This window comes from Lampris incognitus, chromosome 2, assembly GCF_029633865.1.
Source record: "Lampris incognitus isolate fLamInc1 chromosome 2, fLamInc1.hap2, whole genome shotgun sequence".
Lineage (NCBI taxonomy): Eukaryota > Metazoa > Chordata > Actinopteri > Lampriformes > Lampridae > Lampris > Lampris incognitus.
The window spans coordinates 18,911,820-18,926,858 of record NC_079212.1 but is presented as its reverse complement, the minus strand read 5'-3'; the positions used below and the strand labels follow the sequence as shown (position 1 = coordinate 18,926,858).

Genomic DNA, 15,039 nt, shown 5'->3' with positions numbered 1-15,039 from the left:
TACATCAGATTATTTGTTACCTGTTCGAAAAAGAGTAGGAGGAGGTATACACTTATATATCATTCATTTACACAACAAAACTGTGTATCATGATATGACAATATTCAATTTTCGTCCTGATACAATACCACTGAAAAACAATTAATAATATTGAGTTACTGCCTATGAGAGTTCATTGCTCTGGCTGTCACCCTCATATACTTTCATCCCAATTCTAGGCAGGATAGTGTCTTTTTTTCTTTCAGTACTATTCAAAACCTTCCTCTGTAGTAATATAACACAGTCATGCCTGTCTTAGTGATGACTATGCATCCTGTTAGTGTGTCATTTGTTGGTCAGTATTTTGGACTGAGTCCCCAGCTGAGTTCATGGGTTGCAGTGGCTGCCCCCTGCTGGCGATTCTTGGTACGGCTAATCTTTGATTGTTGGGCATTGACGCATGTCCAGTATGTCAATTCTGTTATCACTTACTGTTATATTTTCATTGTTTTAATTTAAACTGCCCCAATAATGAATAGCTGCACCGACGCCCCCAACAGAAGTGCTTCCGTCACGAGTAGTCGGGTTGTTTGACCGTATATCAGTAATATAGAGCATATGCGTAGGAATAAAGTTTATTGTTATCCTGTGTAAGATCCATTTTAAAACCAAATCATCTCATAATATGTGGTTTCCAGAATGCATGCGCGTTTAAGCTTATTTGGTGTAGAGATTTTGTTTTTTTTTTCCCCTCTAATATCTGTTTTGTTTTTACCAAGGCGTTGGGCAGGTTCTCTCCCGTCTTGTCGATGTGCTAAGTGAACATAAGGACAACACAAGTCCTTCGGCAGCTGTTGATAAGAAATTTATAGAATGCTTTCTCTATTCCTTTCTCTTTATGTGATTATTATGTCATACACAAGACCAGTACAGTTCACAATACACGCAGCCCCATTCCCCATATTTTACTCTTTAATCCTGGGCCCTCTGTCACATCTCTGCTCAGCCCTGTTGTAAAGTAAATCTGCGTTGCTTTTATATCCAGATAGAAATGTCTCAGTACTTTCTTACGTACGAGGCTTCGATAATGATGACAACATTGTGCATAAAAATTGGGTCATTGTCTTTAGTCAGTGTATTATATAACTCTTCTTTTGTAACCATTAAGGAAAATAATGATTACTGCCTCACACAGTTCTACTCCTACATTAATCACTCTTATTTCGGGTTACTAATGGTTGATAATAGTAAGTCCTGTTTCTTTTGGTCATCTAATACATGTAAAAAAAAAGATATCCAAAGTTGATTTATTATTATGTAGTTCTCCAGTAGGCACAGTGCTGTAGAGGGAACCTGCTGTTACGGGGTGTGTGTGAAAGTGTGATAGAGCATGCAAAGGGGGGGGGGTTGATGGGTGGGTGGGTGGTGGGGTGAGATGGGGTGGGGTGGCGAGTAAAAGACCAAGCCTCACCCTTCATAACCATGCAGCGCCAACACTTCTCTAAGCCATGGTCCAAGTGGCCCACATCTCTGCCATCTGCCCATTTGCATCTGCTGCTGCCATGTAGTTGCCATCCAAGGGCAGTTCCACACCACCTGGCCCTCATTAGCACCTCATATACTCCCCCCCCCCCCCCCACACACACACACACAAACTCAACCGGACCTTCCCCTGGGCCTCACCGATGTGCTTCATTCTGATTGGTGCTATTATTTCCATGACCTTTTAATCTGCTAATGTGGTGGGCTCGGATTGGCTTAACCTCACTGTGAATCTTGTTTATGAGTCACCAATTCTTACTCATTATTAACCACCATGATTCACCACATACCCCCCTTTCTCTCCTTGTCGCCTCCTTCACTCCCCTTTCCATTTCACCTCTGCGTCATTTTACATCGGTGTTTCTATTCACTTATGCTATCTCTCTTTCTCTCTCTTCCTTGCCACTCACTCTGCCATCACCCCCAACCCTCCTCATCCAACAGAACAATGACAATGAGACGCCGCTGCACTGTGCCGCCCAGTACGGCCACTCCGAGGTGGTCCGGCTGCTTCTGGAGGAGCTGACTGACCCCACCATGCGGAACAACAAGTTTGAGACGCCGCTAGACCTGGCCGCCCTCTACGGCCGCCTGGAGGTCGTCAAGCTGCTGCTGAGCGCCCACCCGAACCTGCTGAGCTGTAACACCAAGAAACACACACCGCTGCACCTGGCCTCACGCAACGGACACCTGTCTGTGGTGGAGGTGCTGCTGGATGCTGGCATGGACATCAATTATGAGGTGTGTGTGTATGTGTGTGTGCGCACGTGCACAGGTGCACCTGTCTGTGTGTAGGCATATGGGTGTGAACTTGTAGGTCTCATGTGTATAACTCTTTGGGATGAACCAAGTATTTCCCAATTTTCAAATGTGAATATGCTGTCATGGCTTGAGTCATGTTGGCTAGCTTAATCTCTCCTGGCAGGACTTCCTCTCGCTTCTTCTTTAGTCTATCTGTCAAACTCGCAAGTTCTCGGTCTGTGATGGCAGTGCTGTGTTGTCATAGCAGAGCCGGTTTAACTCCCCCTGATAAGAACAATGGCTCTTAGTTTGTGCTAAGCTGTGCCATCCATCTGTCTGTATAGCTATTTTTTTCCTCTACTTTGTCCTCCTTTTCTCGGCATCACTGGGAGTCTGTTAGGAGTCCTTCAGGCCCTGTTTCCTGCAGGTTTCAATTAGAATGGCCCTGTGAGCTGGAAAATGATCTGCGTTGTTCCTGAACCAAATAATTGTCCATAGTGCAATTGACAAGGGTGGTAGACCATAAATAGCTGGCCAGCCATTTATTTAAGGATGCTGGATTTAGGATGCTGGAAAAGAATTTCCTGCAGGTTAAAGTATCAGCCAGCTAACTGGCAGTGTCAAAGAACTGTGTTGAACCAGTGCAGAAGCATCCGTTTTACAATGCCACTTTTAAGCCTCCAGTCAGGATATGATGCAAAATGATATGTAACACTCAAGCCAAAATGTTCCTACTTTCCAATTACAAGCTTAAGACAATGACCCCATGTCGTTCTCTTCACAACAAAGTCACGCAGCAGATGTTCTTTGCATCCATGACACTTTAACTCCTTTGCTTCTCCCTTCTCTGAGCAGAGAATGGGTCAGATAAGTGGCTAGCATGAAAATATCCGTTAATGTCCAGCACATGTTGCGTGTTTACTCAGAATTTTACTTTTCTCACTTCTCTTTATAACGTGGGTTTCTCCTCTTGCATGTGATTCTGCCTCTCTCTCCATCTTTGTCTCCGTCTTTCTGTCTTTTTCTCCATCCTCTTCTTTGACTTCGTGTGCAGACGGAGAAGGGCAGTGCCCTCCACGAAGCGGCTCTGTTTGGGAAGACGGATGTGGTGCAGAAACTTCTCAGTGCAGGTCAGACGTCCATGCCACAGGATTACTATTCAAACCACATGCCATTTTCAGTGAAAGTCAAAGGCACTACTCGACGCAATGAAAACGCCATCAGCAGAGCTAATCAGTGTATGAACCATAACCCCATGCGTCTGACTCACTGGCTGTCGTACTGTCCTTGTCCCAGGTGTCGATGTAAACATGGTTGACTATAAGGGCCTGACAGCGCTGGACACTGTCAGAGATATGCCCTCCCAAAAGAGCAGGCAGATAGCTGCTCTCATTCAAGGTAGGAACCAAAGATTTTGCATGCAAACAGAGAGCGGCGGTGTAAATGATCCTTTTATCAAGTACTTTTAATAAATGCTGTTGGGTTTGTGTGTTTGCAGCTCACATGGCTGGAAAACCCCCTGACATCGACCTTCCCCCTCCACCGATCCCACCACCACAGGAGAGTCCTAGCCCACGGAAAAAAGGTAAAGACTCACAAGTTAGAAGTGATGAAAATACAGACAGCAAACACGGGTTCCTAGCCACAGGTTTTTGGCATTTAAAACTCACAAGAAATGGCATTTAAAGCAACGTATACCTCCATGGTTTGACATGTATCTGAATGAAACGGAACAGTTGGGTAGTGTTTTTAAAGGGGGGGATTTGGTTTGACTAACAGCCAATCACATCCAGGCATTTTTTCTTTTCTTTCTTTTTTTCTCTTTTTGCATTTTTTTCCGGCCAGTCACCCCACTCTTCCGAGCCATTCCGATAGCTGCTCCACCCCCTCAGCTGATCTGGGGAGGGCTGCAGACTACCACATGCCTCCTCCAATACATGTGGAGTCGCCAGCCGCTTCTTTTCACCTGACAGTGAGGAGTTTCGCCAGGGGGACGAGGCATGTGGGAGGATCACGCTATTCCCCCAGTTCCTCCTCCACCCCGAACAGGCGCCCCGGCTGACCAGAGGAGGTGCTAGCGCAGTGACCAGGACACATACCCATATCCAGCTTCCCACCCGCAGACCCGGCCAACTGTGTCTGTAGGACGGCCAACCAAGCCGGAGGCAACATGGGGATTCAAACCGGCAATCCCCGTGTTGGTAGGAATACCAGAATAGACCACTATGCTACCCGGATTTCCCCACGGCCCGGCATTTTAAGAGCAGTGCAGATGTTGATATACTATTGACTAGTTTCAGTTTGGTGGTAGATCACTTGTCTCCCCTCAATCTCGCCCCCAATTCACCGGACACTTTTGTTAGTGTATGCCTTAAAGTGCAGGATGACATTAATAAAAACCTTACTGTATTTGCCTGGAAGAGAAAAACATTACTTTGAAAACACAAAATTAAACAAAAATGTTTTTGTAAATTGCTAGAAAAATTGAATAAAGTGCACCTTGACCCCATACCGCTTTGTGAGTATGCTTTGATTTAGGTGTGCTAATGAGCCAGTATTGACTAAACTCTTGACTGTTGTCAAAGGTTAATGCTTGTTAATTGCTACACACATGATCAGCTCAGCACTTACAGAAGGCTTTTCACCTTTAGAGGGTGGCAAACTCCCAAAAGTTATATAGGGTTTAGGTGTTCTATAAGGGCAGATCTATAAGGGCAGGTCCCTTTCATAGGACCTTTGGATCAGTACATGCGCTTGTATGCACATATGTGTCTGTCTGTTTGCAGTTGACATGGAGAAGGTGAGCGAGCTGATCTCTGGGCTGGCCCCAGGGCCTGAGGAGGAGAGCCCATATGAGGCTCTGTTTGAAGCCACCTCCTGCCACTCTCTGGACAGCCTGGCCAGCGGCAAGTCCTCTGACCGGGACTCTGGACGACCAGATAGTGAAGCTGGCAAGGTAGGTGCCACTTGAACTGACAGACACAACCATTGTAAACATGCAATCGTTGCCAGGGGGTCTCAAGGTGGTGGCACCATTTCAGGATGCCCACTAGAGGGTAATAGTGGTTTCAGTGTCACTGCGCCACTCTCTTGTGGTTTGGTTTCAAATACTTATTTGCTGCTTGTGGTATACAGTTATACTGGAAACCGCAAAGCTGTTTATTTACCCTGTTTAGAGTAAGTAAGCACTTGTTTTCAGCCCATCTCCACTTTCACGTTTATAAAAAGGATATAAACGGGTGTAGATGTGGAGGACATCTACACCCCTTTATATCCTTATACCCCTTTATATCTTTATATCCTTATACCTTTATATCTATATTTATAGATGGTGGTTGTGTTGTGGTTGAACATCCCACCCCAGCTTCTCCCAAGTCTACCCAGTGGGACAAGTTGGCTTTTTTTACTCTTATAACTGCTCAATTATATCCACATCCTTTACAGAAAGATCGCCTGGGCCACGCTTCACACACTGGACCTGGTCTTGAAGAAGAGATGAGCTCAGAGGTGAGGAGCAAGGATAATGATTTTGAGTAGCAAAGTGTCACTTAATCTTATGGGCATTCACTCCTACACCACTACAGAACCTCTTGTACATCAACAATATTAATATGAGTTAGAAATCACTATTTCAGTTTTCATACAAGAAAACTATTCTATTTAGAGGCTACCTTTAAAATGTTTGATTGCGGGGGTGTTGGCTAATGTCTGTCTACCTCTTAGGATGTCAGTGCTGTCAATACCACCCCACTTTTTAGGACTCTTCTCCTCCAGCTCGCTGCTCAAATCAAACTAATTCATTCATAAATATTCCTCCGACTATGGCATGCACTATAAAGAGAGAAAAATCTTGAAAGGCAGAGAAATGAAAAGGAGAAAGGAGTGAAGAGAATCAGTGAGCATGCTCAGTCTGGGCTGTGGCTGACCATGGGGACATGTCACGCATGTAAACACAGTATCATCAAGTACACTGCAAAAATGCAATGTCAAAACTGAGACAAAATTTAGCATATTTAAAAAAAAATCCCCAATGTCATTAAAATAATCTGCAATGTGCAGCAAGATATTTCAACTGGAAACAAGATCAAGTCATTCGTTTATGTGAAAGACCAGAAATATTGAAACAAGATAAAATGGATTGATTTTAAGATATTCGATCTAGTCTGAAGCACCCACCCACCCACCCCCCCACCCCACCCCCCCACACACACACACACACACATACACAGATTATGGTGTAGTGACCATTTATGCACACATTCTATTACTTGTTTTGCTATATTAACATTCTTCATATTTTATTAGTAATTTTTTTATAAAGCTGATTCTGACTTAAGGATGAGTTGTCTCATTACAATACATTTTGCATTCAGGTTGGCATAAGCAGCATTAGCCGTTTCATGTGATGGATTTAAATGGAGTGGAAACCAGACCCATCCGACACACCCATTGAAATCAGCCAGTGTAGTGTCAGGTTGTATTTGAAAACGTTGGGTTACTCAACATAATCAGTTCGTTGATAACAGAGTGAGGTAATTCACTATAGGGATCCCCTCGGCGTGATCAGCTACGGAAGCTGTAATGACACCACGTCTGTCAGTGACAGACAGGTCGAACTGTGCTCGGGGCATGCCCCCTCGTATTACCAGTCGAACAACCCCTCTAAAATCATTCTAGACCGGTTTCTTGCCGTGTCTACGTATAAATTACCCGAAGCCATAAGCAATGTTGAGCCAGGTTGTGTTTATCACATGGACCCTGGAACATTTGCCTCTAACGATGCTTGTGCCAAGGATGGTCCTAAGACATCCAGCCTGTAAAACATTACAAAAGTGGGAGGTGTGGCCTCCTGTATAGAAACTCCCTTGAACAGGGCCCATGAACGAGTGGAATGAGCACTCAAACCCCGAAGGGGCTCCAAACCATTACAGCTATAGGCCAGTGATATGGCCTCCACAACCAAGTGGAACAGCCTTTCGAGGAGCGATGGCTTACTTTTATGGGGAGTGGCTCATGACACAAACAACAGATCTTCTTTCCTGAGCCCTTCTGTCCTACGCATATACATATGCAGAGCCTGCGTCGGGCATAACGTGTTAAGCCTCTGCTCCTCCACTGAGGAGAATGGAGTTGGGTGAAAAGCCAAAAGCTCCACTTGTCGGATGGTTGTAGGCTGACTCCACCATCTTGAGCACAAGTTCAGGTTAAACTTTATTGTTGTGTATTTGGAATACAATGACATTCTTGTGCTCTGGTTGGTTATCGCTGTCTTATCACAAAGGACAAAAGGACAAAGGACACAAGTACACACCACCACCACCCCCCAAAAAAACTACAGACCCACTTAGACTATGTACACATGAATTCATACATATGCACAATACAGAAAATATAAAGAAACCTACACGATAACACAACAATGTAAGGTGCATATGGATGTGTCAACTGTTCAGCAACCTGACTGCCTGTAGAAAGAAGCAATTACTGAGACGGGTGGTGTGGGATTTGATGCTCTGGTAACGTTTTTAAGATGGCAGGAGCAGAACAGAACATGAGCGGGATGGCTGGTGTCCTTAATGATGCTTTGGACTTTCCTTTTGCAGCGAGTGGTGTAAATATTATGAAGTCGTGGTCGTTCCATGCCAGTGATTTTTGCTGCTGTCTTTACAGTCCATTAAAGCAGTCTGCAGTCCTGAACTGTCAGATTGCCAAACCACACTGTGGTACAGCCTGCCAAGACACTCTCCATGGTACTGTCATAAAAGTTCATAAGAGTTTTGGTACTCATACCAAAACTCTCGAGACACCTCAGAAAATACAGTCTCTGCTGTGTCTTCTTGAGGATGGAGTTGGTGTTTAGAGACCACGTGAGGGTCTCCGTGATGTGTAAGCCAAGAAATCTAAAACTGTCCACAATTTCAACTGATGACCCACTGATGGAAATAAGGATGTGATTTTCTCTGATCTTTCTAAAGTCAACAATGATTTCTTTTGTCTTATTGACATTTAGAGAGAGGTTATTGTCATGGCACCATATGGTTAAATCTTCCACTTCCCTCCTATAGGCCCTCTCATCACTGTTGCTTTAGTCCAATCACTGTGGTGTCATCTGCAAATTTAGTGATGCTGTTATTGTCAAATTTGGCAACACAGTCATGTGTAAACAAACTGTACAATAGGGGACTGAGACAGCAGCCCTGAGGTGCACCGGTCCTAAGAATTAATATAGTTGAGTATGTTTTACCTATTCTCACAGTCTGGGCCCTGCCTGTCAGGAAATTAAATAGCCAATTACAGATAGCCCAGATTTGCTGAGGGAGCTTGTATAGTTTCCACACAGGAAGAAATCGAGAATGATTTGAGAGGGGTTGATCGACTATGGTAATATGAGGGGGCATGCCCCGTGCACAGTTCAACAGGTCTGTCATTGACAGACGTGGTGTCATTGCAGCGTCTGTAGTTGGTTATGCCGAGGCGATTCCCATAGGCGATTCCAGGCAGCATAGCGGTCTATTCTGTTGCCTACCAACACGGGGATTGCCGTTTTGAATCCCCGTGTTACCTCCGGCTTGGTCGGGCATCACTACAGACACAATTGACCGTGTCTGCAGGTGGGAAGCCGGATGTGGTTGCACTAGCGCCTCCTCTGGTCAGTCAGGGCACCTTTTCAAGGGGGGAGGGGGAACTGGGGGGGAATAGCGTGATCCTCCCACGTGCTACGTCCCCCAGGCGAAAGTCCTCACTGTTAGGTGAAAAGAGGCAGCTGGTGACTCCACATGTATTGGAGGAGGCATGTGGTAGTCTGCAGCCCTCCCCGGATCAGCAGAGGGGGTGGCGCAGCGACCGGGATGGCTCGGGAGAGTGGGGTAATTGGCCAGATACAATTGGGGAGAAAAAGGGGGGCATGTAATAGCTCACCGTGACATGATTGAATAGTACCAGTTTACCAAAGCTTTTCAGATGAGCACAGTTGGGACACAGAACAGTTGGAACACAGGGTGGCGCTGTGGAGTCACAGAACCAGATACAGCTGTAACCTTGCTGAAGGACTTGTCAGAGCTGTTTTCGAGAGTATGAATTCTGCACCAGCTTTGTGAATACTAAAGAACTGGAGCCACTGAACTGAGTCATCCCCCCTCCTTTTATTTTTCTCATTCACTTTTCTCTTTTTCCTTTCCTCTTGGTTCTCATCTCATTCATATCTCCCAGGCTCTATACACTAATAGCAGTATTGAGGAGCGAGGGGAGCCGGGGGAGGAGGAGGAGGACCACACGTATGAGTTGCTGCTGTCTGCACAGACGAAAGTTCCACCGCCTGGCCAGAACACAAAGTCCCACAAAGGTTTGCTCATAGGCTGCTCATATCTAGCGGGTCTCTGCTACAGCTTCCACAGCGATCCTGTGATTTATCAGAACCATATTATACATTTTCTATTCCGGCGTCCAGCGAGTATTTTCTTGGTTTACATCTGGGATTTGGATTAGGGAGAGGCATGTGCACTCAAGTACCCAAGTACTCATTCATAACTCAAGTATTCGAAAATGGTTGGCATATTTGTGCTAAAATATATATTTGTATGGGTGTGTGTGTGTATATATATATATACACTACCGTTCAAAAGTTTGGGATCACCCAAACAATTTTGTGTTTTCCATGAAAAGTCACACTTATTCACCACCATATGTTGTGAAATGAATAGAAAATAGAGTCAAGACATTGACAAGGTTAGAAATAATGATTTGTATTTGAAATAAGATTTTTTTTACATCAAACTTTGCTTTCGTCAAAGAATCCTCCATTTGCAGCAATTACAGCATTGCAGACCTTTGGCATTCTAGCTGTTAATTTGTTGAGGTAATCTGGAGAAATTGCACCCCACGCTTCCAGAAGCAGCTCCCACAAGTTGGATTGGTTGGATGGGCACTTCTTTGAGCAGATTGAGTTTCTGGAGCATCACATTTGTGGGGTCAATTAAACGCTCAAAATGGCCAGAAAAAGAGAACTTTCATCTGAAACTCGACAGTCTATTCTTGTTCTTAGAAATGAAGGCTATTCCATGCGAGAAATTGCTAAGAAATTGAAGATTTCCTACACCGGTGTGTACTACTCCCTTCAGAGGACAGCACAAACAGGCTCTAACAGGTACTATTTAATGAAGATGCCAGTTGGGGACCTGTGAGGCGTCTGTTTCTCAAACTAGAGACTCTAATGTACTTATCTTCTTGCTCAGTTGTGCAACGCGGCCTCCCACTTCTTTTTCTACTCTGGTTAGAGCCTGTTTGTGCTGTCCTCTGAAGGGAGTAGTACACACCGGTGTAGGAAATCTTCAATTTCTTAGCAATTTCTCGCATGGAATAGCCTTCATTTCTAAGAACAAGAATAGACTGTCGAGTTTCAGATGAAAGTTCTCTTTTTCTGGCTATTTTGATCGTTTAATTGACCCCACAAATGTGATGCTCCAGAAACTCAATCTGCTCAAAGAAGTGCCCATCCAACCAATCCAACTTGTGGGAGCTGCTTCTGGAAGCGTGGGGTGCAATTTCTCCAGATTACCTCAACAAATTAACAGCTAGAATGCCAAAGGTCTGCAATGCTGTAATTGCTGCAAATGGAGGATTCTTTAACGAAAGCAAAGTTTGATGTAAAAAAAATCTTATTTCAAATAAAAATCATTATTTCTAACCTTGTCAATGTCTTGACTCTATTTTCTATTCATTTCACAACATATGGTGGTGAATAAGTGTGACTTTTCATGGAAAACACGAAATTGTTTGGGTGATCCCAAACTTTTGAACGGTAGTGTATATATATATATATGTATAGCGTTTTTTTCTGGAAACCATCAATGGTGTTGATAAAAGTGCTTAACAAATGAGGAGTGGAATATTAAGATAGATGTAAGAAAAAAAACTTTAATACATAGCAGAACAAGCTTGTTTCATGTGTCACACACTCATCAGCTAACAATGTGTAACACATTGTTAGCTGATGATGTTGCGAACTCAGGGGGTCATCCGAGAACCACCGCAGCTGGGACACAAACCCGGGTCTCCCGCACCACGGGCGGCTACTAAAGGGTCCGACCCCACATTGGCAACTGATGAGTGCGTGACACGCAAAACAAGCTTGTTCTGCTATGTATTAAAGTTGTTTTGTCCCTACATATATCTTTATATGAGTCTCAAATACATATGTATGTACTTGATATTAAGTTAATTAAATTATTAGAATATCAATTAGTACCAATAACTTTGTTTATTATACAAGTAAATCATTCTTTTTATCCTTTTTTGAATAAATATGTTTGATTTTAATAAGGCTTTTGATAATTACAGTTGTGACACGTAAGTCATGATATGTATAAAGACAAAACATGAGGATGTAAAGCAATCTCCCATCATGTCACTTTCTAGCACTGTCTAGTGGTGTTGTGAGCTCACTGCAGTGGAGCAGATGACCCAGCTCCTAGTTAATAAACTAAATTTGTTTGCATATGCTTATGTTATGGACATGACAATTGAGAATTGAGAAATCTTTGCCACGAGCTTTCAATAAAATGCTAAGACTTACCTGTGGTGAGTGTACCTGAGTGCTCGTGTGCTTGAGTACTTGTTTTTAATTTCATGCGGGTACTCGAACAGGGAAATTAGGCCAAATGCACATCCCTGCTTTGGATGTCAGTCTGTTCTGGGAGGGTTTTCTTGGGGTTTGTCTAGACAAGCTCTCACACCCTTGGTACGTGCGCTATGCTGCCACATGCGACAGATGCTCTCTCTACCTCTTTTCACAGTGTGACCCCTCATTCCTAGCGGGATTATATAAAGGACCCGGAGCGGAGCTGGGGTCATTTTCCCAACCACTCCTTTGAGCTCTCCTCCTGTGTGCTGCATGTTTTCTATGTTAATTCACAAACGAGCCAATTTCACAATCTTGTCAGCATGAGTTTGTCAGCTAAAATCTTCAAAATAAAGGCTGAACAGTTTTGAGGGTTTTTTGTTTTTTTCCCCTGCTGTACATAAACTGGGCCTCCTTAGCACTGGCTGGTGAGTGGCGCTTCATGTAATTGGATTAAAGGGGATTAAATTAGCAGGCCATTTTGATGGTTGGCTGTTGATGTAGATGTTTTAAAAGCCTCTCCCAGGGCTTTTTAGCTCAGTCAACTTCACCGCCAGCATTAGAAACGATACCGGGCTGAAAGGTTGGAGTTTAATCACTGATTTAGTCAAGGTCCCCCTTATTTGGATGAATAATGATGTCAGTAAAATGGAATGTCCAATTCATTACCCACGTTCTTCTTCTACCAATGGGTTTGACAGAAATGTTTAATGATGAGGTAGGTTTTTTTTCCTGTTCAAGGGCCACTTTGTCAGGCCTCAGTACTCGTACCTGTGTAAAAGACAGAAATTAATCTTAGGTCTGTCTGGGTGTTAGCCTGACATGCCTCCATGTTTAATACATGGTTTTATTATACATCACTCCCCCATTCACTCAGCATAATGCCTCTACTGGCAATCACAACCTGCACTATGGTATCTGTAACTCAGGGAATATGGTGATTAATTCAGCATTGAATGGTATGAAGTTGACATTTATATGCCCAAACTATGACTTGATCCTTATCTTCTCTCACCCTTTAGATGAGAAGACCGCAGCCCAGTCTTCCAACAGTGTCCTACCTCAGGTATAAAAAAAGAAAACACTTTCCTCTATTCACCCTTCTCTTTCTGTCTTCAACCCTCCATCAGCCAATCTGTGCACCTCTGGAGCTTTTTCAGGGCTGGGGATCATACAGCCAGTATGGTCATAGATTCTGTATTTGTGCAGATGAGTTGCCATGTTGTTACCAGAATCGTACTGTAAGATCTCTGCAAGTGCTAAAGACACATGGAGCGAGGATTTTGCTGTTAGACAACACCACCCTGAAAATCGTTTGTAGTTTTTTTTAAGAGCATGGAACAGGGTATCTGATGGTCCTTAAAGCATCTTAACATGTCTTAGTCACAGAAAGTTGAATCAGTTCATCTGGACACAACATATATTGAGAGAAACGTTTCATCACTCATCTAAGTGACCTCTTCAGTTTCAACTGACTGAAGGTATCCCCACCCTTATACACAATACAGTGGCATAATAACCGAAAACAATGATTGGTTTCTTATGCAAATTACCGTGATCATGTGTACTATACACAGAGGAGTGGGGAATAGTTGCAATCACGGTGATGACAGATGTACTCTTAGGGGGGTTCAGGTTCAGGGATGGTTGATCCCTCGTCACATAGATGGCCTCTTTGACTCCCCGTTCAAACCATTGTTCCTCCCTACTAACGATGTGCACATCCTCATCCTTGAAAGAGTGTCCACTGGCCTGTAGATGGGTGTAGACTGTGGAGTCCTGGCCTGACGTGTCAGCTCTTCTATGTTGCGCATCCTCTTGGCCAGCGTCTGTTTGGTTTCCCCGATGTACAAGTCACGACAATCCTCCTGGCACTTAACAGCGTACACTAAACTGCTGTGTTTGTGCCGGGGGGCCCAATCCTCCGACCAATTTCTGGTGCAGTGTTTTTTGGGGTTTGAAAGTCAAGTCAATTTTATTTGTATAGCCCAATATCACAAATTACAAACTTGCCTCAGTGGGCTTTACGGCAACACAACATCCTGTCCTTAGACAGGAAAGCAACTGAGACGCGGTGTTCGGAAAGCACCCATCTCAATATATAGTATAAGGGTGGGGATACCTGCAGTCAATTGAGACTGAAGAGGTCACTTAGGTGATTGATGAAACGTTTCTCTCTCAATAAACATTGTGTCCAGATGAACTGATTCAACTTTCTGTGATTTCTTTACCTGGATTATTGAGCATGCATAAAAAAAGATAAAATCATAATATCATAATATCACAATTGAGTTTATGAGGTATTGATTTCAACATAAAAACTTTATCCCATTGTATTTATTTCTTTTTGTCAGATTTAGTTGAGGTCTTCTGCAGCATAGTCAAAGATTTTTAATAGCCTATGAAAGCTTAAACCTACATAAAACGCACCTTTATTCTGAATGTATATTTGCCTGCTGCAATTATCTTTATTACTTTTTTGGGGGGGGGATTTTTTTCCCCCCTTTTTCTCCCCAATTGTACTTGGCCAATCACCCCTGCTTTCTGAGTCGTGCCGATCGCTGCTCCACCCCCTCTGCTGATCCGGGGAGGGCTGCAGACTACAACATGCCTCCGATGATACATGTGGAGTCGCCAGCCGCTTCTTTTCACCTGACAGTGAGGAGTTTCACCAGGGGAACGTAGCACATCGGAGGATCACACTATTCCACCCAGTTCCTCCTCCCCCCTGAACAGGCGCCCCGACCAACCAGAGGAGGCGCTAGTGCAGTGACCAGGACACATACCCACATCCGGCTTCCCATCCGCAGACACGGCCAATTGTGTCTGTAGGGATGCCTAACCAAGCAGAAGGTAACACGGAGATTCGAACCGGTGATCCCTGTGTTGGTTGGCAACGGAATAGACAGCTGTGCTGCCTGGATGCCCTTTATTAACTTTCTAATCACTTACTATCTGATCTACAGGAAACTGTTATTAGAATCCTCTCATTCTACATCTGCCTAATTCCTACTGAATGATTGCCTTTGTGCTGAACCAAATATGCAGTACTTACCTTTACACTTAACCTTCAGCGCAAGAGAGAGACAGATATACATATCGGGAGAAAAAATGAAAGGGAAATGATCTTCTTCAGGTCTACGTCTTCATAGCAGCACCAT

The 15,039-nt window shown here is 44.0% G+C and overlaps 1 protein-coding gene across 1 annotated transcript in view; it reads left to right on the top strand.

The window, feature by feature from the left end:
- The window catches only part of LOC130106950 (ankyrin repeat and SAM domain-containing protein 1A-like), a 131,158-nt gene that overhangs the window by 46,767 nt on the left and 69,352 nt on the right, over positions 1–15,039 (top strand). Inside the window, exons 5-12 of the mRNA XM_056273305.1 lie at positions 1,966–2,262; positions 3,317–3,392; positions 3,559–3,660; positions 3,761–3,847; positions 5,049–5,218; positions 5,707–5,769; positions 9,472–9,604; positions 12,901–12,944. Of these exons, the coding sequence (XP_056129280.1) occupies positions 1,966–2,262; positions 3,317–3,392; positions 3,559–3,660; positions 3,761–3,847; positions 5,049–5,218; positions 5,707–5,769; positions 9,472–9,604; positions 12,901–12,944 (972 nt within the window). The remainder of the gene's footprint in view (positions 1–1,965; positions 2,263–3,316; positions 3,393–3,558; positions 3,661–3,760; positions 3,848–5,048; positions 5,219–5,706; positions 5,770–9,471; positions 9,605–12,900; positions 12,945–15,039) is intronic.